Source organism: Coregonus lavaretus (assembly GCF_964263955.1).
Source record: "Coregonus lavaretus genome assembly, chromosome: 34".
NCBI lineage: Eukaryota > Metazoa > Chordata > Actinopteri > Salmoniformes > Salmonidae > Coregonus > Coregonus lavaretus.
Genome location: NC_140021.1, coordinates 14389022 through 14416327, shown reverse-complemented (window position 1 = coordinate 14416327; position 27306 = coordinate 14389022). Strand labels below are relative to the sequence as shown.

At 44.9% G+C, this 27306-nt stretch overlaps 1 protein-coding gene across 1 annotated transcript; it reads right to left on the bottom strand.

Annotated features, from left to right (window-relative positions):
• LOC311109385 (E3 ubiquitin-protein ligase MARCHF6-like) lies at positions 1–27306 on the bottom strand. The gene is made up of 26 exons (XM_084152240.1): positions 26942–27306; positions 22298–22397; positions 20493–20566; positions 20021–20164; positions 16442–16514; positions 16010–16181; positions 15726–15918; positions 15559–15620; positions 15411–15443; positions 14674–14725; positions 14487–14545; positions 12379–12459; positions 11750–11818; positions 11010–11084; positions 9771–9905; positions 9307–9426; positions 8943–9043; positions 8642–8779; positions 2965–3148; positions 2746–2815; positions 2202–2383; positions 1867–2001; positions 1679–1768; positions 787–919; positions 567–702; positions 1–320 (listed from the first exon to the last, which is right to left on the bottom strand). The coding sequence occupies exons 1-26, from the start codon at positions 26958–26960 to the stop codon at positions 233–235; spliced, it is 2718 nt and encodes a 905-aa protein (XP_084008366.1). The 5' UTR covers positions 26961–27306; the 3' UTR covers positions 1–232.

The window sequence follows — 27306 nt, the reverse complement described above, 5'->3', positions numbered from 1 at the left end:
AAAATTGTCAGTTTGATTTAATAAATACACTTTAAGATGTACAATGGTCATTGCATTAATCCAAGTATTTTACATTTCAGACAACGGAGTCTGCGTCCAAAGTATTTACACATGTACAATTCTCAGGTTGCACTTAACCAAAGCAAGGTATGAACACCACTGAGAGAACGATAGAGGGAGGGAAAACATGAGAAGGGTAGTTTCCAAAAGCGTTGACCTCACACAAACATGACTACTCTGGGATAGGGTTAGGGGGCGGGACAGAGCTGGCTCCCCTAGCCTTGCGTTCATAGTTGACAAGCCGCTGGCCAACCAGGTACCTGCAGGAAGGCAAAGAGGGAACAGAGGAGAAAAGAGTCATGTCAATCACAATACTAGAGCACTTACCTAGTTTGCTTGTGTGTCAGCAGCTGATCAAGACCTTGAATAGTTATATCAGGTGTGGTAGTGCTGGGCCGAAACAAAAGCCTGCATATCCTGAAGCTCCCAGGACCAGGGTTGTACTATCCCTGTACAAGGAGCTCTGAATGAACATGCCAGGTATGGAGATAGGGGTGGGTGCTTACTTGTCGTTCTTGATGTGTTCGTAAAGACGTTTGAACTGTCGTATCTGGAAGGAGAGAATGCCGATGATGGACACCACCATCAGGAGGAATGGGTAGATCCTCCTCTGCATCAGAATCTGCATCTCTGGAGTCACACCTGACACACCGGGAGGGGCACAGTGTTATTAGCAGAGTCACACACACACACACACACACACACACACACACACAGGTGACTGACCTACGGTAGGTACGACCCCGGCTGCTATGACGTAGGGGACACAGAGGGACAGCAGCAGCACTGAGATGACGGGGGCAGCCAGCTTACGGATGATGAAATGGAGGTCGATGTTCCTGATGCCGTTAGCATACACCTGACAGGAAGAGAGGTGGCAATGTTATCACTCACTGGTGACTTTACACAGTTGCAAAACGTTAAAAGCTTTATTGATCATGTAGGGGGAATGGACATGTCTCATTGGTTTCCACAGGTTCAATTACAGTCACAATGTAAACTGGGCAAACAGTGTGAGATTGAGAATTCAAATTCTATTAGGTTAAGGCACTGTTTTCTTTTTTAGGAACTCAGTCCGGCTTTCAACTTACTCTTGAAAATTGTAAAATGGTAGAATGCACAAGGTGCAATTTCAAAATTGGGTAGTGCATCATCAGTTTTCCTCGTCATGTCAGTCACTGCATACGTTAGAGAGATATTTATAACTTGTCAGAAAAGTCCAGATCAACTAGCCCATGTCAGCTAATGTTTTTTAGCTAGGTTATTTAGCCCATAGATTTTGTTGTAATGTTTGAGTCACTCAAATATCACATGAATACACATTAGACATGGCAAAATGTATAGAACTGGAAGAACATTTTATTTAAAACAGCTAAATGTTCTCTGTACACCATGACAGAATGTGTAGAATTGCAGTAAATAAACTTTTTCTCTACCAACAAGAGCGGTGTGAACAGTTTGTGTCATGAACAGTGCTTGTGCCCATAGAAATAGATGTGGCGCGCGCAGGGGGGGGGGGGGGGGCGCAGGATGTTCTCCAATGCTGGAAGGGTGTCTGAGTTTAAAAGTTTGGGAACCCCTGGGTTAAGGGATAATGACGTGGTGTAAGGTAACACACCTGTTCTATGACAGACTTCAGCCACCACTGGGGACCCATGAGGGTGATGGCAGCAATGATTTTGGCATGGAGTACCCCCAGAGCCCAGTCCTACACACACACAGATGGACACAAGGTACAAGGAGTCTTACTGTTTAAAATACAGTGATCTTTACTATTACATTCTTGCTCTCTCACACAGTCAGTACCTGCCAGGGGTAGAAGAGAGGTGTCTGGTCCAGAGGAACGCGTAGCGGAGCAACGATGACCAGCTCAAACAGCAGGCCCAGCAGTAGAGGGATAACACCTGCCACCAGCAACGCTACTACCAGGGTCTTCAGGATCTATACAAACACACATAGACACACACAAAATTAAAAGGCAAGAGATGATCGGATGTTGAAATATTACATAAATATCTTGGCATGGACACCTTGGCCTTGGACATACAGCCACCTAAAGGTATCCATCCAGCCACCTTCATAACTAGTACAGCCTACTATACATTTGTCCACATACAGTTCCAGCAGAGAGTAGGTCTTACCATGAGGGTCCACTCCTGGACTTTGATCATGATGATGGTGCGTCCCTGGGGCATCCAAGCCAACAGCACGGTGGCACCGCGGATGGACAGCCAGCACACGTACAGACCACACGCTGCTGTATACAGCTCATGGATCTTAGCGCTACCTGTCCAGAACGACATCAGCCAACGGCCCACAAACACTACAACACACAGATGGGCTTTAGGTACCTATGAAACAGATTTATACCTATCATGTAATTCTTTCTTCTAGAAAAAAGGTATACAATACATTTCCTAAAGATGGAGATTAATCAAATTATACTAATTTTTTTTTAAATTAAGAAACATGTTAAGTGTGGCATGTAGCCTAGTGGTTAGGTGCGTTGGGCCATTAACCGAAAGGTCGCTGGTTTGAATCCCCAAGCCGACAAGGTGAAACATCTGTCGATGTGCCCCTGAGCAAAACACTTAACCCTAATTGCTCCTTTAAGTCGATTTGTATGCAAAAAATGTTTTAAAATAATAGACAATGAAATGGAGCATGTCCATGACCATGTCTCACCTGGTAACGTCAAACACACCAGGCTGGCCACCAGCAGAGTGACACACATAAAGCCTATCAGCAAGACAATCTACAGACAGGAGGAGAGAGACATATTATAGGGGGTGACTTATCCTGAAGTGGTAGGGCTGGAAGCCTATAGGTCCACCTGCTGTAATGTGTAGTGTAACTCACCCTGTTGGTGGAGTGTATAGGGGTTAAGTGTGTAGTGTAACTCACCCTGAAGGGGAAGCGTAGAGGGCGTTGGTAGGGTTGGAAGCCTATAGGTCCACCTTGCTGTAATATGGCCTGATGGGCTGCATGAAGCCCCTCACCCACAACAGGGGCAGGGTTGTTGTTGTTGTTGACAGGCTGGTTGGCCTCATTCTCTTCCTGTTCACCCAGCAGGTAAGAGTGGAGGTCTCTTGAGGAGTGGGGTAGGAGTGGGGGGGGGGGGACAGGAGAGGGGTAGGAGTACAGTAGAGGGAGAGGAGGAGAGGGGTAGGAGTGGGAGAGGAGGAGAGTGTTGGAGTGGGGGGAGGCGGACAGGAGAGTGGGAGGAGGAAGAGGGGAAGGAGGTAGAGAGAGTTAATAAATATATACATTGAGGGAAAAAAGTATTTGATCCCCTGCTGATTTTGTACGTTTGCCCACTGACAAAGATATGATCAGTCTATAATTTTAATGGTTGGTTTATTTGAACAGAGAGAGACAGAATAACAACAAAAAAATCCAGAAAAACGCATGTAAAAAATATTCTACATTGATTTGCATTTTAATGAGGGAAATAAGTATTTGACCCCCTCTCAATCAGAAAGATTTCTGGCTCCCAGGTGTCTTTTATACAGGTAACGAGCTGAGATTAGGAGCACACTTTTAAAGGGAGTGCTCCTAATCTCAGCTTGTTACCTGTATAAAAGACAACTGTCCACAGAAGCAATCAATCAGATTCCAAACTCCCCACCATGGCCAAGACCAAAGAGCTCTCCAAGGATGTCAGGGACAATATTGTAGACCTACACAAGGCTGAAATGGGCTACAAGACCGTCGCCAAGCAGCTTGGTGAGAAGGTGACAACAGTTGGTGCGATTATTCGCAAATGGAAGAAACACAAAATAACTCCCTCAGGATCTCCCTCAGCCTGGGGCTCCATGCAAGATCTCACCTCGTGGAGTTGCAATGATCATGAGAACGGTGAGGAATCAGCCCAGAACTACACAGGAGGATCTTGTCAATGATCTCAAGGCAGCTGGGACCATAGTCACCAAGAAAACAATTGGTAACACACTACGCCGTGAAGGACTGAAATCCTGCAGCGCCCGCAAGGTCCCCCTGCTCAAGAAAGCACAAATACATGCCCATCTGAAGTTTGCCAATGAACATCTGAATGATTCAGAGGAGAACTGGGTGAAAGTGTTGTGGTCAGATGAGACCAAAATGGAGCTCTATGGCATCAACTCAACTCACCGTGTTTGGAGGAGGAATGCTGTCTATGACCCCAAGAACACCATCCCCACCGTTAAACATGGAGGTGGAAACATTATGCTTTGGGGGTGTTTTTCTGCTAAGGGGACAGGACAACTTCACTGCATCAAAGGGACGATGGACGGGGCCATGTACCGTCAAATCTTGGGTGAGAACCTCCTTCCCTCAGCCAGGGCATTGAAAATGGGTCGTGGATGGGTATTCCAGCATGACAATGACCCAAAACACACGGCCAAGGCAACAAAGGAGTGGCTCAAGAAGAAGCACATTAAGGTCCTGGAGTGGCCTAGCCAGTCTCCAGACCTTAATCCCATAGAAAACCTGTGGAGGGAACTGAAGGTTCGAGTTGCCAAACGTCAGCCTCGAAACCTTAATGACTTGGAGAAGATCTGCAAAGAGGAGTGGGACAAAATCCCTCCTGAGATGTGTGCAAACCTGGTGGCCAACTACAAGAAACGTCTGACCTCTGTGATTGCCAACAAGGGTTTTGCCACCAAGTACTAAGTCATGTTTTGCAGAGGGGTCAAATACTTATTTCCCTCATTAAAATGAAATCAATTTATAACATTCTTGACATGTTGTTTTTGACTTTTTTGTTGTTATTCTGTCTCTCACTGTTCAAATAAACCTACCATTAAAATTATAGACTGATCATTTCTTTGTCAGTGGGCAAACGTACAAAATGAGCAGGGGATCAAATACTTTTTTCCCCTCACTGTAGTTCATGTTATGGATTGTAGCTATAATGAGAAAGCCCTTTGGGGGTGTGTGTATAAGTGTGAATAAGCAGTGCAGGGATCATCAACTAGATTCAGCCGTGGTCCGATTCTTTCTTGAGCGGATGGTCAGGGGGCCAGAACATAATTCAAAATAATTTGTAGACTGCAAATTGACTGCAAGAAGCCCAAACTGATATAATATTTCACTAAAACGATCACATATATCTCTCTCTATTATGCGTGGGATTACTTTAGAACAGGTATCCTAAATTAAAATCACTTGGAGCTGATTCGCTGGTGTTTTTACAGTCTTTTACAGTGGGGGAAAAAAGTATTTAGTCAGCCACCAATTGTGCAAGTTCTCCCACTTAAAAAGATGAGAGAGGCCTGTAATTTTCATCATAGGTAAACATCAACTATTACAGACAAAATGAGAAAAACAAATCCAGAAAATCACATTGTAGGATTTTTAATGAATTTATTAGCAAATTATGGTGGAAAATAAGTATTTGGTCAATAACAAATGTTTCTCAATACTTTGTTATATACCCTTTGTTGGCAATGACACAGGTCAAACATTTCTGTAAGTCTTCACACGGACTTTCAACTCCCTCCAAAGATTTTCTATGGGGTTGAGATCTGGAGACTGGCTGGGCCACTCCAGGACCTTGAAATGCTTCTTACGAAGCCACTCCTTCGTTGCCCGTGCGGTGTGTGTGGGGTCATCAACTCGTCATGCTGAAAGACCCAGCCACGTTTCATCTTCAATGCCCTTGCTGATGGAAAGAGGTTTTCACTCAAAATCTCACAATACGTGGCCCCATTCATTCTCCTTTACACGGATCAGTCGTCCTGGTCCCTTTGCAGAAAAACAGCCCCAAAGCATGATGTTTCCACCCCCATGCTTCACAGTAGGTATGGTGTTCTTTGGATGCAACTCAGCATTCTTTGTCCTCCAAACACGACGAGTTGAGTTTTTACCAAAAAGTTCTATTTTGGTTTCATCTGACCATATGACATTCTCCCAATCCTCTTCTGGATCATCCAAATGCACTCTAGCAAACTTCAGACGGGCCTGGACATGTACTGGCTTAAGCAGGGGGACACGTCTGGCACTGCAGGATTTGAGTCCCTGGTGGCGTAGTGTGTTACTGATGGTAGGCTTTGTTACTTTGGTCCCAGCTCTCTGCAGGTCATTCACTAGGTCCCCCCGTGTGGTTCTGGGATTTTTGCTCACCGTTCTTGTGATCATTTTGACCCCATGGGGTGAGATCTTGTGTGGAGCCCCAGATCGAGGGAGATTATCAGTGGTCTTGTATGTCTTCCATTTCCTAATACTTGCTCCCACAGTTGATTTCTTCAAACCAAGCTGCTTACCTATTGCAGATTCAGTCTTCCCAGCCTGGTGCAGGTCTACAATTTTGTTTCTGGTGTCCTTTGACAGGTCTTTGGTCTTGGCCATAGTGGAGTTTGGAGTGTGACTGTTTGAGGTTGTGGACAGGTGTCTTTTATACTGATAACAAGTTCAAACAGGTGCCATTAATACAGGTAACGAGTGGAGGACAGAGGAGCCTCTTAAAAAAGAAGTTACAGGTCTGTGAGAGCCAGAAATCTTGCTTGTTTGTAGGTGACCAAATACTTATTTTCCACCATAATTTGCAAATAAATTCATTAAAAATCCTACAATGTGATTTTCTGGGGGAAAAAATCTCAATTTGTCTGTCATAGTTGACGTGTACCTATGATGAAAATTACAGGCCTCTCTCATCTTTTTAAGTGGGAGAACTTGCACAATTGGTGGCTGACTAAATACTTTTTTTCCCCACTGTATGTCCAAATTTATTTATTTATTTATTTATTTATTTATTTATTTATTTATTTATTTATTTATTTATTTATTTATTTATATATATATATATATATATATATATATATATATATATATATATATATATATATATATATATATATATATATATATATATATATATATATATATATATATATATATATATACACACACACACACAATGCTCAAAAAAATAAAGGGAACACTTAAACAACACAATGTAACTCCAAGTCAATCACACTTCTGTGAAATCAAACTGTCCACTTAGGAAGCAACACTGATTGACAATACATTTCACATGCTGTTGTGCAACTGGAATAGACAACAGGAGGAAATTATAGGCAATTAGCAAGACACCCCCAATAAAGGACTGGTTTTGCAGTTGGTGACCACAGACCACTTCTCAGTTCCTATGCTTCCTGGCTGATGTTTTGGTCACTTTTGAATGCTGGTGGTGCTTTCACTCTAGTGGTAGCATGAGACGGAGTCTACAACCCACACAAGTGGCTCAGGTAGTGCAGCTCATCCAGGATGGCACATCAATGCGAGCTGTGGCAAGAAGGTTTGCTGTGTCTGTCAGCGTAGTGTCCAGAGCATGGAGGCGCTACCAGGAGACAGGCCAGTACATCAGGAGACGTGGAGGAGGCCGTAGGAGGGCAACAACCCAGCAGCAGGACTGCTACCTCCGCCTTTGTGCAAGGAGGAGCAGGAGGAGCACTGCCAGAGCCCTGCAAAATGACCTCCAGCAGGTTACAAATGTGCATGTGTCTGCTCAAACGGTCAGAAACAGACTCCATGAGGGTGGTATGAGGGCCCGACGTCCACAGGTGGGGGTTGTGCTTACAGCCCAACACCGTGCAGGACGTTTGGCATTTGCCAGAGAACACCAAGATTGGCAAATTCGCCAATGGCGCCCTGTGCTCTTCACAGATGAAAGCAGGTTCACACTGAGCACGTGACAGATGTGACAGAGTCTGGAGACGCCGTGGAGAACGTTCTGCTGCCTGCAACATCTTCCAGCATGAACGGTTTGGCGGTGGGTCAGTCATGGTGTGGGGTGGCATTTCTTTGGGGGGCCGCACAGCCCACCATGTGCTCGCCAGAGGTAGGCTGACTGCCATTAGGTACCGAGATGAGATCCTCAGACCCCTTGCGAGACCATATGCTGGTGCGGTTGGCCCTGGGTTCCTCCTAATGCAAGACAATGCTAGACCTCATGTGGCTGGAGTGTGTCAGCAGTTCCTGCAAGAGGAAGGCATTGATGATATGGACTGGCCCGCCCGTTCCCCAGACCTGAATCCAATTGAGCACATCTGGGACATCATGTCTCGCTCCATCCACCAACGCCACGTTGCACCACAAACTGTCCAGGAGTTGGGGGATGCTTTAGTCCAGGTCTGGGAGGAGATCCCTCAGGAGACCATCCGCCACCTCATCAGGAGCATGCCCAGGCGTTGTAGGGAGGTCATACAGGCACGTGGATGCCACACACACTACGGAGCCTCATTTTGACTTGTTTTAAGGACATTACATCAAAGTTGGATCAGCCTGTAGTATGGTTTTCCACTTTAATTTTGAGGGTGACTCAAAATCCAGACCTCCATGGATTGAATAAATTTGATTTCCATTGATAATTTGTGTGTGATTTTGTTGTCAGCACATTCAACTATGTAAAGAAAAAAGTATTTAATACGTTTATTTCATTCATTCAGATCTAGGATGTGTTATTTTAGTGTTCCCTTTATTTTTTTGAGCAGTGTATATATATATTTTTTTACAATGATGTAAAATCACCGCCAGTTGGGGAACCCTGAAGTAGTGTCTAAGTGTGTATATGTTTGTATAGGAGCATGTATAGACTTACAGTAGGTATCCAGCGATAACAGTCCAGGTCCTGACCAGACCTTTGAGCCACTGGCGTGTGTGACCCTGCTCTAGGAGAGCTGGCAGAACCACCTGCAGCAGCAACAGCTCCAGAGACAGCTCACTGACTGGGGCATCACTGGAGATGAGAGGAGAGGAGGAGGATAGAGGAGGGGGGAGGAGAGGAGACTGGAGGGTGTTAAGAAACACTTGCATCCAAATACAACACTTATACACACTGCAGCTCTCCAGGACCAGGGTTGGCAACCACTGCTGGCCACAGTTGAGCCATGTGGGTGTACCTGTAGAGGAGGACGTTGTATGGGAGGAAGGCAGGGAGGAAGAGCTTCATCATCCTGATGGGCAGCCACAGCATCAGGAGGACGATAGAACCAAACACCACCTAGGAGGACGAGAGGAGAGATCATACACCTTCAATAATCAGCACACAAAGCAGAGCCCTAGCTGAATGTAACTACTCTTTAGGAACAATGTAGGGAATTTAGTGTTCACCAAGTGCTCAATGTATCGTACCACAGACAGGATGAACCTGCGGAGGTGTCTGTAGATGTACGTACCACAGACAGGATGAACCTGCAGAGGTGTCTGTAGATGTACGTACCACAGACAGGATGAACCTGCGGAGGTGTCTGTAGATGTACGTACCACAGACAGGATGAACCTGCGGATGTGTCTGTAGATGGGTAGGTGGATCATCTCCTGGACTGGGTTGAAGTCTGGATCGTTCAGGTTTCTCAGAAACCACAGGACCCCAGGCCTCAGTACCTGACCCAATACAGCACCACATCAACACACTATAACAAAGCAGCCAATGAGAATGTCTGAAATGTCACCCTATTCCCTATATAGTGTACTACTTGTTTTTTAAATAATACATGTTTTAGGGGGTTTATGTATTTTATTAAGATAGGATAGTGAAGAGGAGACAGGAAAGGTAGGAGAGTTTGCGAGTTAGAAGAACAATGGTAGAATTCTAACCCATGCCGACTCTGTTAGCACTAGGCTGTACATGTGCCAGGATCCGCAGCACTAACCCTATGGGCCCTGGTCAAACGTACTGAACAATAAAGGGAAGTGAGTGTCATTTGGGTGGTCGCCCTGTTCCCTACCTCTCTCAGTAGGAGGATAAAGGATGCAAAGTAGAAGACGTAGACCATTCCCACCAGCCAGTGGAGGAACATGGTGGTGCCTGGAGCAGACTTAAAACTCAGCTCTCTGTCCTTTAGAGACGCATCAAACATCTCCTGCAGAACGGATGGAAGAAATACATGTTTTTATTTAAGAAAGCAGGTAGGAGCGATTGAGTGATAAAAAGGGAGAGAGATGGAGAGAGACAGGGGGGAGATAGATGGAGAGAGACGGGGAGGAGAGAGACGGGGAGAGAGAGATGGAGAGACAGGGCAGGGGGGAGGAGATGGAGAGAGGGGAGAGAGAGATGAGAGATTGAGCGAGAGAGAGATGGAGAGAGAGAGGGGGGAGAGAGAGGGAGAGAGAGAGATGGAGAGGGGGGATAGAGATGGAGAGAGAGAGGGGGGAGAGAGAGAGAGAGGGGGGAGAGAGAGAGGGGGAGAGAGATGGAGAGAGGGGGGAGAGAGAGAGGGGGAGAGAGATGGAGAGAGAGACAGAGGAGAGAGACGGGGGGAGAGAGATGGAGAGAGACGGGGGGAGAGAGATGGAGAGAGACAGGGGGGAGAGAGACAGAGGAGAGAGACAGGGGGGAGAGAGACAGGGGGGAGAGAGATGGAGAGAGACCGGGGGAGAGAGATGAAGAGAGACTGGGAGGAGAGAGATGAGAGAGACGGGGAGGAGAGAGATGGAGAGAGAGAGGGGGGAGAGAGATGGAGAGAGACAGGGCAGGGGGGAGGAGATGGAGAGAGGGGAGAGAGATGGAGAGCGAGAGGGGGAGAGAGATGGAGAGAGAGGGGGGAGAGAGAGAGAGAGAGAGAGAGGGGGGAGAGAGAGAGAGAGGGGGGAGAGAGAGAGAGAGAGGGGGGAGAGAGATGGAGAGAGAGGGGGGAGAGAGAGAGGGGGGGAGAGAGAGAGGGGGGAGAGAGATGGAGAGAGAGAGAGAGGGGGAGAGAGATGGAGAGAGAGAGAGAGGGGGAGAGAGATAGAGAGAGAGAGAGGGGGAGAGAGATGGAGAGAGACAGGGGGGAGAGAGACAGGGGGGAGAGAGACGGGGGAGAGAGACAGGGGGAGACAGGGGGGAGAGAGACGGAGAGAGACAGGGGGAGAGAGATGGAGAGAGACAGGGGGAGAGAGATGGAGAGAGACGGGGGGAGAGAGACCGGGGGAGAGAGAGGGGGAAGAGATAGAGGGATTAGAAAGAAAGAGGTATGTCTAAGTACTAAAGAGCAGATGTCGAGCCACCAGCCACAGATGAGGGGGAAAACTCCTATCTCCACGATGACCAGCAAAGAGACCTGGAAAACAAATTAAACACACACATGACAACAGGGACTATGCAGGAAAACTCAGGCAATTCATAAATCATGCATTGATGTCAAAGGGAGATTTACATTAAAAAGTTGAGCTACATCCTTCATTTAGTTTTCCTCTTCAAGTCAAGTCGTTCTACATGGAGTGTACAAACCATTAAGAACACCTTCCTAATATTGAATTGCACCCCGTTTGCCCTCAGAACAGCCTCAATTCATCAGGGCATGGACTCTACAAGGTATTGAAAGCGTTCCACAGGGATGCTGGCCCATATTCACTCCAATGCTTCCCACAGTTGTGTCAAGTTGTCTGGATGTCCTTTGGGTGGTGGACCATTCTTGATAAACATGGGAACCTGTTGAGCACGGAAAAACCCAGCAGCGTTGCAGTTCTTGACACTAGCTGGTTTGCCCATTCACCCTCTGAATGGCACACATACACAATCAATGTCTCAAGGCTTAAAAATCATTCTTCAAACTGTCTCCTCCCCTCCACACTGACTGAAGTGGATTGAACAGGATCATAGCTTTCACCTGGTCAGTCTGTCATAGAAAGAGCAGGTGTTCCTAATGTTTTGTACACTCAGTGTATATTTCAGAGGGATTTACAGTAATACATTTAAAGCCAAAATTTAAAACCGAAATTTTACCTTGACAACGATATAGCAGACCCCTAGTAGACGGCGGGACCTCTGGAACCTGACGAGAGCAGCGAATCCCTGAGAGACACCATTTAAGGACAAACACCGAGGTTGACACGGGAACAGGAGTGAAATTCTAGTCAAGTTCGGGACAGGATCAACAGTCCCTACCCCTCCTCCCAACAGTAAGACACCTTCTTCAGTCTTCAAATCACTATTTAAAACATTCTAATAGGCCTTTATCTGGACAGGCAAGGAAAAGTAGCTAGCTAACAGTTCTCCTTTACATTTCTTGAGCACTGCACACCCAGCCAAAAATGGGGCCTTTGCTATGGAAACTCACACGCAGGACGAGCAGCTAATGGAGGAAGTTATTTCTGATTTCTGCTCGTTAAAATTAGCACGGGACAGGAGTGCTTTTTAAATCGGGACAGGACAGGAAAGTTGTCGGGGTTATACAACTGTGGTTGGATCGGGAAAGTACAAGAAAAAAGATTACAGGACAAGACAGGAATATATTTTCACTCCCGTGCCAACCTCTAAAACACATACTTGTATACACAAAAACAATGGAAAGATCTCCATGGAAACACTGCATGGTCACAGGAAGTGATCCCCATCAGTAGACGGAAGGATACGTGACAGAGGATGAGTGTCACGGCCAGCAGGATGTACCCCACGATGGTCATGATCAGGCCCTCGAAATGGGAAGCTTGAACCTAGAGAAGACACACATATTCAATATAATTCTGTGGTGGCACAATTTGGGGTGAGCTGTTGTAACTTCAAGGGATATGTTCTGTGTTGGACTGTGATTTTTTGCCTTTCATAGACTCCTGGTATGTCTGCACAATAACACAAGGCCATTGTGTTCTAGAACGGTTGCTTGTATAAAATAACCGTAGTGTAAACAATATGATTGTATTGTCACCTCTCACTATACAGTGGGGGGAAAAAGTATTTAGTCAGCCACCAATTGTGCAAGTTCTCCCACTTAAAAAGATGAGGCCTGTAATTTTCATCACAGGTACACGTCAACTATGACAGACAAAATGAGAAAAATAAATCCAGAAAATCACATTGTAGGATTTTTTAAAAATTTATTAGCAAATTATGGTGGAAAATAAGTATTTGGTCAATAACAAAAGTTTCTCAATACTTTGTTAAATACCCTTTGTTGGCAATGACACAGGTCAAACGTTTTCTGTAAGTCTTCACAAGGTTTTCACACACTGTTGCTGGTATTTTGGCCCATTCCTCCATGCAGATCTCCTCTAGAGCAGTGATGTTTTGGGGCTGTCGCTGGGCAACACGGTCTTTCAACTCCCTCCAAAGATTTTCTATGGGGTTGAGATCTGGAGACTGGCTAGGCCACTCCAGGACCTTGAAATGCTTCTTACGAAGCCACTCCTTCGTTGCCCGGGCGGTGTGTTTGGGATCATTGTCATGCCGAAAGACCCAGCCACGTTTCATCTTCAATGCCCTTGCTGATGGAAGGAGGTTTTCACTAAAAATCTCACGATACATGGCCCCATTCATTCTTTCCTTTACACGGATCAGTCGTCCTGGTCCCTTTGCAGAAAAACAGCCCCAAAGCATGATGTTTCCACCCCCATGCTTCACAGTAGGTATGGTGTTCTTTGGATGCAACTCAGCATTCTTTGTCCTCCAAACACGACGAGTTGAGTTTTTACCAAAAAGTTCTATTTTGGTTTCATCTGACCATATGACATTCTCCCAATCCTCTTCTGGATCATCCAAATGCACTCTAGCAAACTTCAGACGGGCCTGGACATGTACTGGCTTAAGCAGGGGGACACGTCTGGCACTGCAGGATTTGAGTCCCTGGCGGCATAGTGTGTTACTGATGGTAGGCTTTGTTACTTTGGTCCCAGCTCTCTGCAGGTCATTCACTAGGTCCCCCCGTGTGGTTCTGGGATTTTTGCTCACCGTTCTTGTGATCATTTTGACCCCATGGGGTGAGATCTTGCGTGAAGCCCCAGATCGAGGGAGATTATCAGTGGTCTCGTATGTCTTCCATTTCCTAATAATTGCTCCCACAGTTGATTTCTTCAAACCAAGCTGCTTACCTATTGCAGATTCAGTCTTCCCAGCCTGGTGCAGGTCTACAATTTTGTTTCTGGTGTCCTTTGACAGCTCTTTGGTCTTGGCCATAGTGGAGTTTGGAGTGTGACTTTTTGAGGTTGTGGACAGGTGTCTTTTATACTGATAACAAGTTCAAACAGGTGCCATTAATACAGGTAACGAGTGGAGGACAGAGGAGCCTCTTAAAGAAGAAGTTACAGGTCTGTGAGAGCCAGAAATCTTGCTTGTTTGTAGGTGACCAAATACTTATTTTCCACCATAATTTGCAAATAAATTCATAAAAAATCCTATGTGATTTTCTGGATTTTTTTTCTCAATTTGTCTGTCATAGTTGACATGTACCTATGATGAAAATTAAAGGCCTCTCTCATCTTTTTAAGTGGGAGAACTTGCAATTGGTGACTGACTAAATACTTTTTTCCCCCACTGTATAAGGGGCATGTAACCATTTACCCTTTGAGTTTTTCCCTGTTAAATCAGAGATCTCCCTTGCAGCTGCTTGATTAAAGATTTTTCTATTATACAATTAAATAGTCTCTGCCTTAATCTTGGGATCTAATTTTCCACAACAATTCCATATCATGATTACTCTACGTTTTGTCAGAAAGGCAGGCGAGGTATGATTAAAACTGTTGCTTACATATTCCTCAAAGCCAAGTCCCACGACAGAGAAGTGACCAATGTGGTATGGACAGAATGCTGGAAGAGAGAACAAGAAGATTCATCAAAGCTCCCAGGCTTATACCAAGCCCTACCACCGTAGCAGGCTAGTTCGTTTTCAGAAGGGTACTACGTTAGAAGGAGTTTGTGTAAGTTAGTGTACTTACCAAACACCAGGATGAAGAGAGTGTTCAGAGACACAACCCAGAACACATGCTCCTGGAAGACGACACACAACGCAAAATGTCACCTCACTACTTTCTAGTGCTACTGCTTAAAAAACAGACAACCCCTTCACTGCAATAATACCGCATCTTAAGTGTATTACTACTCTATACCAGGTGTGTTAATGATACCATATACCAGGTGTGTTAATAATACTCTATACAAGGTGTATTAATAATACCCCATACCAGGTGTGTCATTAATACCCCATACCAGGTGTGTCATTAATACCCCACACCAGGTGTGTCAATAATACACCATACCAGGTGTGTCATTAATACCCCATACCAGGTGTGTCAATAATACACCATACCAGGTGTGTTAATAATACACCATACCAGGTGTGTCATTAATACCCCATACCAGGTGTGTCAATAATACACCATACCAGGTGTGTCATTAATACCCCATACCAGGTGTGTCAATAATACACCATACCAGGTGCGTTAATAATAACCCATACCAGGTGTGTTAATCATGCCCCATACCAGGTGTGTCATTAATACCCCATACCAGGTGTGTCAATAATACCCCACACCAGGTGTCAATAATACACCATACCAGGTGTGTTAATAATACCCTATACAATGTGTGTAATTAATAACCTATAGCAGGTGTCAACACTCTATGCCAGGTGTGTTAATAATACTCTATGCCTGGTGTGTAAATAAATACTTACTAAGAACACCAAGGAGCCATCCAGTCCAAGCATCTGGGAGGTAGAGTGAGACATTACAAGGTGATCGATATAGTCATGGATAGTGTTGTGTCATGAAGTTGAGTCACGACAGATGTGTTGGAGATTGCTGAAACTAAACCAGTCTTACCCTCTCCCAGGTGAGCTCCTCTGCTGCTCTGTCCCATTCTAGAGCATTCCAGTTCATATCATCTACACACACACAGAGAGAGATTGATAGAGACATCATATTATAGAACTTAGTATTGCCGTTGCCATATGTTACCTATCAGCTGAGGGCTGGCCCTAGTCTCCTACCTTGAGCTCCGTTGTTGGCTTCCGCATCTTCACCCGCTGCCCCCTCTTCCTCATTGTTTGGTTCTGGCTCCTCCCCCTGTTCTGGGAGGCCGTCTGGGGGTTCTGGCTCTGCCTCGTTGTGAGCTGGGGGGGCGGCGGGTGCAGGGGGGGCTGCAGGGGGGTCATCAGCTGCTCCCTGACCTACACCTGCAGCCTGGGGGAGGAATGTGGATGCAGGGGCTGTAAGTGTGCGTGTGTGTACGTGTTACCTTGTGTGTGTGTGTGTGTGTGTGTGTGTGTGTTACCTCATTGGGCTGCTGTCCAGCTGCGTTGGGCTGGGGCTGCTGATGGTGCTCCAGCCACAGGGGGGGGCCACCATGGACGATCTGCTCTCTAAGCCACACCAGGCTGATGAACGCACACAGTGTACACGTCACTACGAAACAGCCCTGTAGACAGTCCGCCAGCAGGTTCTCTCTACAAGGAGGGGGAGGAGAGAGAGAGATGTGATTAAAAAATGCACTCACATCTGAGTTCTTGTTGTAGGTGGGTAGGAATAATGCGAAAATATCAAAAAGCCCTGAGAGCTTAAACAAGTGATACCAGCAAGAGCAGTGTGCAAGTTTTTCTTTGATGACCTACAATACTGGAAATGGAGAATACATCTCATATGAGGAGTGGGTGAGGAGTTACAGAGTCTGAATGGCGAACGAGGAGGATATGACATCAGAACTCACGTGGAAAGCATGTCCAATGGCAGCGTCAGGAGCGAGCTCACGGAGCCGGTAAACAGACACTTGTAGATTCGACCTGAAGAGAAGAGGGAGACAGAGAGGAGCTATGGACATCATCTCACCATTGGAAGACACACTGAAGAGAGATGTACATAAATTACCACAATCCAGTCTTGGTTAGGAGCAAAGTTCCCTCTTAGAATCATTTGAACACATGAAACATTAACTGACGGGCCTCCCGAGTGGTGCAGCGGTCTAAGGCACTGCATCACAGTGCTAGAGGCGTCACTACAGATCCGGGTTCCATCCCGGGCTGTGTCGCAGCCGCCCGCAAACCGGGAGACCCCTGAGGCGGTGCACAATTGGCCCAGCGTCGTCCAGGTTAGGGGAGGGTTGGGCCAGCTGTGATATCCTTGTCCCATCGTGCTCTAGCGACTCCTTGTGGCGGCCGGGCACATACACGCTGACTACGGTCACCAGCTGTACGGTGTTTCCTCCGACACATTGGTGCGGCTGGCTTCCGGATTTAGCAAGCAGTGTGTCAAGAAGCAGTGCGGCTTGGCAGGGTCGTGTTTCGGAGGACGCATGGCTCTCGACCATCGCCTCTCCCGAGTCCGTACAGGAGTTGCAGCAATGGGACAAAACTACCTACCAATTGGATATCACGAAATTGGGGAGAAAAAGGGGTAAAAAAAAAAAAATCCTTCACTGACAACTGAAGCCAAATGTGTTTAGGCGGGGGCAGCCTAAATAATTGTATGGGAAACCCTGATATTGTAACCCTGTATGTTTTCCTCACAGTCCTAATAGAGTGGATAGTGTACAAATTGGTGTATGTGTGTTCGTGGGAGAGATAGAGAGTGGTGTGTGTGTCTGTTAACTGAGGAGTAAAGAAGGTTTCATGCAGTGTTTTCCTCTTACTGTCACAATGACATGCAGATCATTATGCATGTATATCACAGGAGGTTGGTGGCACCTTAATTGGGGAGGACATGCTTGTGGTAATGGCTGGAGCAGAATGGTCTCAAACACATGGTTTCTATGTGTTTGATGCCATTCCATTTGTCCCGTTCCAGACGCTATTATGAGCCGTCCTCCCTTCAGCAGCCTCCACCGATGTATATTCCTTCCTCCCATTCCTCCAGCCAAATCACAGGTAGGAGCAAAATCAGCCATTCTATGCAGTATTCTACTATACACTGAACAGTGTGAAGTTCAATTCAATGTGTTGAATTGACTAGAAGTGTGAATTTCAATGACAGGTTTTTTGGAGAACGTTTAGAAAACGTGAACAAGCATCCAGGGGACAGGGCGAACAGAATGCTAGGCCACAGATTATTTTCCACCGCGGTATCGCGATACTACTCGGTATTGTGATACTTAGCCTGGCATCATATCGTTTGTTACATTTTTGTATCATGACAAGCTTGGTACAAATAATCAAACACACCAGTGGAATTTACCGAACTGGGAAATGACAACAGATTGTAATACAAATGACATTTTATTTGTCACATGCGCCGAATACAACAGGTGTAGACCTTACAGTGAAATGCTTACTTACGAGCCCTTAACCAACAATGCAGTTCAAGAAATAGAGTTAAGAAAATATTTACTAAATAAAATAAAAGTAAAATAAAAAGTAACACAATAAAATAACGAGGCTATATACAGGGGGTACAGGTACCGAGTCAATGTGCGGGGGTACAGGTTAGTCGAGGTAATTTGTACATATACAGTACCAGTCAAAATGTTTGGACACCCCTACTCATTCAAGGGGTTTTCTTTATTTTCTACATGGTAGAATAATAGTGAAGACATCAAAACTATGAAATAACACATATGGAATGATGTAGTAACCAAAAAATAGCCACCCTTTGCCTAGATGACAGCATTGCACACTCTTGGCATTCTCTCAACCAGCTTCATGAGGTAGTCACCTGGAATGCATTTCAATTAACAGGTGTGCCTTCTTAAAAGTTAATTTGTGGAATTACTTTCCTTCTTATTGCGTTTGATCCAATCAGTTGTGTTGTGACAAGGTAGGGGGGGGGGGTATACAGAAGATAGCCCATATTATGGCAAGAACAGCTCAAATAAGCAAAGAGAAACTACCATTATTTTTAGACACAGAACTTTTCAAGAACTTTGAAAGTTTCTTCAAGTGCAGTTGCAAAAACCATCAAGCGCTATGATGAAACTGGCTCTCATGAGGACCGCCACAGGAAAGGATGACCCAGAGTTACCTCTGCTGCAGAGGATAAGTTCATTCGAGTCAACTGCACCTCAGATTGGAGCCCAAATAAATGCTTTACAGAGTTCAAGTAACAGACACATCAACATCAACTGTTCAGAGGAGACAGTGTGAATCAGGCATTCATGGTCGAATTGCTGCAAAGAAACCACTACTAAAAGGTCACCAATAAGAAGAAGAGACTTGCTTGGACCAAGAAACACACGCAATGGACATTAGACCGGTGAAAATCTGTGCTTTGGTCTGATGAGTCCAAATGTGAGATTTTTGGTTCCAACCGCTGTGTCTTTGTGAGACGCAGAGTAGGTGAACGGATGATCTCTGCATGTGTGGTTCCCACCGTGAAGCATGGAGGTGGTGGTGTGATGGTGCTTTGCTGGTGACACTGTCAGTGATGTATTTAGAATTCAAGGCACACTTAACCAGCATGGCTACCACAGCATTCTGCAGCGATACGCCATCCCATCTGGTCTGCGCTTAGTAGGACTATCATTTGTTTTTCAACAGGACAATGACCCAAAACACACCTCCAGGCTGTGTAAGGGCTATTTGACCAAGAAGGAGAGTGATGGAGTGCTGCATCAGATGACCTGGCCTCCACAATCTCCCGCCCTCAACCGAATTGAGATGGTTTGGGATGAGTCGGACCGCAGAGTGAAGGAAAAGCAGCCAACAAGTGCTCAGTATATGTGGGAACTCCTTCAAGACTGTTGGAAAAGCATTCATCATGAAGCTGGTTGAGAGAATGCCAAGAGTGTGCAAAGCTGTCATCAAGGCAAAGGGTGGCTACTTTGAAGAATCTAAAATATAACATATTTTGATTAGTTTAACACTTTTTTGGTTAATACATGATTCCATTTGTGTTATTTCATAGTTTTGATGTCTTCACTATTATTCTACAATGTAGAAAATAGTAAAAATAAAGAAAAACCCTTCAATGAGTAGGTGTGTCCAAACTTTTGACTGGGACTGTAGGTAGGGGTAAAGTGACTATGCATAGATAATAAACAGCGAGTAGCAGCAGTGTAAAAACAAAAGGGGGGGGGTCAATGTAAATAGTCCGGGTGGCCATTTTAGTATTTGTTCAGCAGTCTTATGGCTTGGGGGTAGAAGCTGTTAAGGAGCCTTTTGGACCTAGACTTGACGCTCCGGTACCGCTTGCCGTGCGGTAGCAGAGAGAACAGTCTATGACTTGGGTGACTGGAGTACAACACTGGTCTACTTCTAATTCTCCTGATCCTGTAAATGTGTGTCTACAGGTTTTTATGTGAGTGATACTGTACTTAAGAGTAAAGTGTTGACACCTTGGTGTGTATCAGTCTACTCACATGCAGTGAGGGGGACCACCCCCAGCCATGCAAAGGCCACCAGTGTGTAGTGGAACCAGTATCGTATGGCCGTGCCCACACTGGTCAGCAGGCCAGCACAGATGTCCTGGATGGGCAGGCGTGGGGGCATGTCTGGGGAGTAGACTGGAGCACAGACAGCAGGGACAGAGAGAGGGATGAGACACTTCATGTTCAAAGTTACAAACTTACTTAGAGAGAGAATATAAGGTTGAGACATTACTTATCAAGAACAACAAAAAAAGTATGTAGAACCTAAAAGGGTTCTTCGTCTGTCCCCATAGGAGAACCATTTGAATAACCCTTTTGGGCTCCAGGTATAACCCTTTTGGGTTCCAGTTTGAAACCTGTTTTCTAAGACTATTCAATGGCAGAGCTTCCCAGTCTGAAGTCAACCCCTTGCAACGGAGCACATGTTTAGACTGACAGGTCAATGCCACGGACGGGTACTTACTTGGTGTGAAAGCAAATCTGTGCTTGCATAATTCACAATACTCCTTCCTGCTGTGCTTCAGCCACTGGACCAAACTGTAAACAACAATGGTAAGAGAGGTGTGTTTTAGGGGAGGAATTAACATGTGCAAGAGCAGGCATGGAATACTGGCTTTCTCACTCAAGTAGGGCAACTCAGTCCAACTCACATGGGGCGATGTGTGTGTGGTATGTGGGGTGTGGTGCGTGTCTGAACGCGAGTGAGACAGAGAGAACAGCCCACACTGAACCGACCACAAGACTCTTTCATACATACACCTCAGTCCATTCATTCATAAGCCTAACATCCTATAATGCCTTCTATAAGACTGAGTACAACACTTGCTACTGTAACCCTGAGCTGTCTAGCATTCATGATTCTGTGGTACTAGTTTGAACTGTAATGTGAATCAAATTTTACGACACACACACACACACAGTGTGCCCAGTTAGGCCTACATGTTAATAACACCATGAAATCCAAGTGTAACTAACTATGCCTAGGTAACATGGTATCTATATATCCAGCTTAATCAATAGTGTGTGACCCAGTACTCTGACCCAACATGGGCTATTAGAGATCAGTGATATAATGACAGAGCAGATATTCTCAGAAAAGGGATGATGTTGATGACACAGTGCTTCAATGCACATCTGTACCTAGAGAAGCTAAGTGTGTGTATTTGACCACGACTGCAGTAACCTGAAGGCTTATCACGTTTCAAAACCTGGGCCTGTAGCAGTAAACCACATCACAGTAGTTCAAGAGTGTTCCGACTGCTTATCATCACTAATCTGTGTCTCATAGCTAATAGCCTAAACGACAAATCAGCAACTTTCACTCCTCTGTCCCTCAGGTTCTCATTTTAATAACAGTGAAGCAGGCTATTTTAGAAGGCCAATTTGATTGTCATCCAAAAAGCATTGCTAGGCCTAAATGTTTTTCACATCTTCAGTTTGCTCCTCTGTTCGGGCACCCTTGGTTGGAAAGTGAGATAGTGACAGTATTATTATTCCTCTACTCCTAAGTCCCGAACCAGCCTTGCCAGAGCCATGCCACACACACACAACCCAATAAATGTACCAGCAGCATGGCATTAACTACCCAGCTCTGTACAATTAACTACTTGGTTATGTAAGTCAATAATTACGCCCTAGCTGTTGCCACACTGTGTGTGTGTGTGTGTGTGTGTGTGTAATTACACTAGCAGGCCTCGAGGCTAAGCCTACACATTCTCACTCAATGGAAAAATACATTGTTATTTTAGACTTCAGTCTAAAATAGTCTAAATTACTGCCTGCTATCCTTTGCGCTATTTCAGCACACCTAGCTAATTGTTTTTCCTTTGTTAAACCCACATGGCAGGGAAACCAGCTGTGATAGCAGAGAAACCAGCTGTGATAGCAGAGAAAAATGTGGGGTGATCACTTGGATGCAGGCCAAAACCATCACCTCAGGACAGTCTTAGGTAAGCTAGGCCCTATGCTATATCCATATATCCAAATTAACGTTACTTCCTCCTACTGACTCAAATGTTATTTTTCTATGGCCATTATGCCAGAGGAGGAGTGAGTAGGTTTCTCTATTGCTGGTGTTGGGGGGTATAGTCGGACTATAAATATTAGGCCTATATAAAGTTGACTCCTGATAAATAAAACAATCTTGAGGTCCCAACTCAATTACATTCTTTGCAATTGCTCCTGATGACTGCATGCTCCCAAGCCATGTCATTCCTCAGAACATGAGTTCACAGTGTGATCGAGTCAGACAAAGAGAGAGCCACTCACCATTCCTGATGGATGAACTTGATACTGCCGGTGCAGACACAGGGGTGGTACAGGGGCTTGTCTGGGGTCCCCTCCGAACGACACACACGACATATATCTGCTACAAAACAGACAAAAGAGGAAGATATTAGTCCATTTGTTCAGAGAAACAAAACACACACACACACACATATATATACAGTGAGGGAAAAAAGTATTTGATCCCCTGCTGATTTTGTACGTTTGCCCACTGACAAAGACATGATCAGTCTATAATTTTAAATGGTAGGTTTATTACAAAGCATGTAGAGGTCTGTAATTTTTATCATAGGTACACTTCAACTGTGAGAGACGGAATCTAAAACAAAAATCCAGAAAATCACATTGTATGATTTTTAAGTAATTCATTTGCATTTTATTGCATGACATAAGTATTTGATCACCTACCAACCAGTAAGAATTCCGGCTCTCACAGACCTGTTAGTTTTTCTTTAAGAAGCCCTCCTGTTCTCCACTCATTACCTGTATTAACTGCACCTATTTGAACTCGTTACCTGTATAAAAGACACCTGTCCACACACTCAAACAGACTCCAACCTCTCCACAATGGCCAAGACCAGAGAGCTGTGTAAGGACATCATGGATACAATTGTAGACCTGCACAAGGCTGGGAATGGCTACAGGACAATAGGCAAGCAGCTTGGTGAGAAGGCAACAACTGTTTGGCGCAATTATTAGAAAATGGAAGAAGTTCAAGATGACGGTCAATCACCCTCGGTCTCGGGCTCCATGCAAGATCTCACCTCGTGGGGCATCAATGATCATGAGGAAGGTGAGGGATCACCCCAGAACTACACGGCAGGACCTGGTCAATGACCTGAAGAGAGCTGGGACCACAGTCTCAAAGAAAACCATTAGTAACACACTACGCCGTCATGGATTAAAATCCTGCAGCGCACGCAAGGTCCCCCTGCTCAAGCCAGCGCATGTCCAGGCCCGTCTGAAGTTTGCCAATGACCACCTGGATGATCCAGAGGAGGAATGGGAGAAGGTCATGTGGTCTGATGAGACAAAAATAGAGCTTTTTGGTCTAAACTCCACTCGCCGTGTTTGGAGGAAGAAGAAGGATGAGTACAACCCCAAGAACACGTCCCAACCGTGAAGCATAGAGGTGGAATCATCATTCTTTGGGGATGCTTTTCTGCAAAGGGGACAGGATGACTGCACCGTATTGAGGGGAGGATGGATGGGGCCATGTATCGCGAGATCTTGGCCAACAACCTCCTTCCCTCAGTAAGAGCATTGAAGATGGGTCGTGGCTGGTTCTTCCAGCATGACAACAACCCGAAACACACAGCCAGGGCAACTAAGGAGTGGCTCCGTAAGAAGCATCTCAAGGTCCTGAAGTGGCCTAGCCAGTCTCCAGACCTGAACCCAATAGAAAATCTTTGGAAGGAGCTGAAAGTCCGTATTGCCCAGCGACAGCCCCGAAACCTGAAGGATCTGGAGAAGGTCTGTATGGAGGAGTGGGCCAAAATCCCTGCTGCAGTGTGTGCAAACCGGGTCAAGACCTACAGGAAACGTATGATCTCTGTAATTGCAAACAAAGGTTTCTGTACCAAATATTATGTTCTGCTTTTCTGATGTATCAAATACTTATGTCATGCAATAAAATGCAAATTAATTACTTAAAAATCATACAATGTGATTTTCTGGATTTTTGTTTTAGATTCCGTCTCTCACAGTTGAAGTGTACCTATGATACAAATTACAGACCTCTACATGCTTTGTAAGTAGGAAAACCTGCAAAATCGGCAGTGTATCAAATACTTGTTCTCCCCACTGTATATACATACTACCGTTAAAAAGTTTGGGGTCACTTAGAAATGTCCTTGTTTTTTTGTCCATTAAAATAACATCAAATTGATCAGAAATACAGTGTAGACATTGTTAATGTTGTAAACGGCTATTGTAGCTGGAAACAGATGATTTTTTTATGGAATATCTACATAGGCATACAGAGGCCCATTATCAGCAACCATCAGTCCTGTGTTCCAATGGCACGTTGTTTGCTAATCCAAGTTTATCATTTTAAAAGGCTAATTGATCATTAAAAAAACCTTTTGCAATTATGTTAGCACAGCTGAAAACTGTTGTGCTGATTAAAGAAGCAATAAAACTGGCCTTCTTGAGACTAGTTGAGTATCTGGAGCATCAGCAATTGTGGGTTCAATTACAGAATCAAAATGGCAAGAAACAAATAACTTTCTTCTGAAACTCGTCAGTCTATTCTTGTTCTGAGAAATGAAGGCTATTCCATGCGAGAAATTGCCAAGAAACTGAAGATCTCGTACAACGCTGTGTACTACTCCCTTCACTGAACAGCGCAAACTGGCTCTAACCAGAATAGAAAGAGGAGTGGGAGGCCCCGGTGCACAACTGAGCAAGAGGACAAATACATTAGTGTCTAGTTTGAGAAACAGACACCTCACAGGTCCTCAACTGGCAGCTTCATTAAATAGTACCCGCAAAACACCAGTCTCAACGTCAACAGTGGTCCTCTGTAGCTCAGCTGGTACAGCACGGCGCTTGTAACGCCAGGGTAGTGGGTTCGATCCTTGGGACCACCCATACACAAAAAAAATTATGCACGCATGACTGTAAGTCGCTTTGGATAAAAGAGTCTTCTAAATGGCATATTATTATATTATGAGGCGACTCCGGGATGCTGACCTTCTAGGCAGAGTTGCAAAGAAAAATACATATCTCAGCCTGGCCAATAAAAATAAAAGATGGGAGAAGAACACAGACACTGGACAGAGGAAGATTGGAAAAAAGTGTTATGGACAGACTAATTGAAGTTTGAGGTGTTTGGATCACAAAGAAGAACATTTGTGAGACGCAGACCAAATGAAAAGATGCTGGAGGAGTGCTTGATGCCATCTGTCAAGCATGGTTGAGGCAATGTGATGGTCTGGGGGTGCTTTGGTGGTGGTAAAGTGGGAGATTTGTACAGGGTAAAAGGGATCTTGAAGAAGGAAGGCTATCACTCCATTTTGCAACGCTATGCCATACCCTGTGGACGGCGCTTGATTGGAGCCAATTTCCTCCTACAACAGGACAATGACCCAAAGCACAGCTCCAAACTATACAATAACTATTTAGGGAAGAAGCGGTCAGCTGGTATTCTGTCTATAATGGAGTGGCCAGCACAGTCTGTTGTGGGAGCAGCTTGACCATATGGTATGTAAGAAGTGCCCATCAAGCCAATCCAACTTGTGGGAGGTGCTTCAGGAAGCATGGGGTGAAATCTCTTCAGATTACCTCATCAAATTGACAACTAGAATGCCAAAGGTCTGCAAGGCTGCAAATGGAGGATTATTTGACGAAAGCAAAGTTTGAAGGACACAATTATAATTTCCATTAAAAATCATTATTTCTAACCTTGTCAATGACTACATTTCCTATGCATTTTGCTATATTTCCTATTCAAACTCATTTCATGTATGTTTTCATGGAAAACAAGGACTAAGTGACCCCAAACTTTTGAACGGTAGTGTATATTCACACACACATCTACATATATATACAGGATTTGCTCCTGGCTTAGCTTCCTACACATAAGAACTGCCTCCTGTGGTAGCAACCAATTTGCACCATATGGATAGTTAATTTCAGCTGGCCTTACACTGCCAGGATAAATGGCAACATCTGCTTTGACACTGATGCCATGAGAGCACATCAGGAGGCTAATAGCTAGCTACGTTTAATTGATTACTTAACTAGTAACTCCCTAGCTAGCTCCAGTTAGCTTAACTAGCATGTCAGTGCTAGCAGCATCATTCATCTCTGTACTGGGGAAATGTGTTAGATAACAATCTAGTTAGCTAACTACTCGTAACTTATTTTATTATCGATGGCTGATGTCACTGTTTGGGTGTCTGTCGACGAAAAATGTGTTGTGCTGAAGTTGGCAAGGTAAACTAACGTTACCCACAAAGTCTCCAAAAGGTAGTCTCGAACAGTAGTCTAGCTAGCTAACGCAACGTTAGTAACATTAGACTGACTGTAAAATTAAAGCGCGAATTAAAAGTACGAATCTCGGAGCATCGTAACACCATTAGGTGCAAAAACTCGACATACCCAGTCGCTGCCCACTTTTTGGAAGCGAAACACTCGATTTCATCCCTACGTTTTTATCGGCATCGAACATGTCACCCTCCCTAGGAGGGGAGGAGACCTCGACAACTTATTGTTAAAACGAGAGGCTGCCTGGATCTTTAATTTAAAGACCCTTGCTCCCTTCGGTCTCAACGTAGACTTTGATTTGAAGCCATTCTTGTGATTTTGCTATTCATTGTAAATGTTTGTGGGACTATGTAGCCAAGTTGTATCTATGATCGTATGCTATCTATTCATGTTTTTTGTATGTTCTGTTTATCTGTGAATTTACCAACGCTATCAGGCCACACCCGGCCATGATTACAGACACCTGCGTGTGTCCTTGACACTATATAAACTAGTGACCCGCAGTGTTTGTCATTATACCCTGATGAAGACAGCTTGTCTGTCGAAACGTTGGTTATTAGGTTATTAAATTATTGCATCTGAGCTCCTAGAGTGTGCGGCTCTCCTTTTATTTTTCAAGTGTAAAATTACATTTACCTTCATCTGCCGTTTCCATTTTACTGGATGACGCTCTCCCCTCTTCTGTAGCAATAGTTTGCTATTGCAAACCCATTCAGAACGCGAAGGCCAGTGTTTTTAGCCGATTAGGCTAGCTAGCTATCCTTGATAAAATGGTGTCCACTTTGATGAAAACTAGAATCCCAGTCTTTACTTGTTTCGTGACACGCGCAGTAAGAACACGATCGATGTTCCTTTTCACTGTTGTAGCGGTTGTCAAACGGAGATCAATAGCTTGTTACCTCTACCTTTTGAATTCAACACGATCAAGGCGTCGATTAAGTACCTAGTTAGATCTCTTTGACCCGTCACAACATTGACAGTGTGCGCCGCTTTCTGGACGC

Bases quoted from the DNA above. Each gene is read 5' to 3' on its own strand.
- LOC311109385 (XM_084152240.1), bottom strand. The intron at 15,444-15,558 runs GTAAGACTGGTT...TCTACCTCCCAG, and splicing joins AGGAGCTCACCTGGGAGAGG to ATGCTTGGACTGGATGGCTC. The intron at 2,002-2,201 runs GTAAGACCTACT...GTGTTTGTATAG, and splicing joins TCCAGGAGTGGACCCTCATG to ATCCTGAAGACCCTGGTAGT.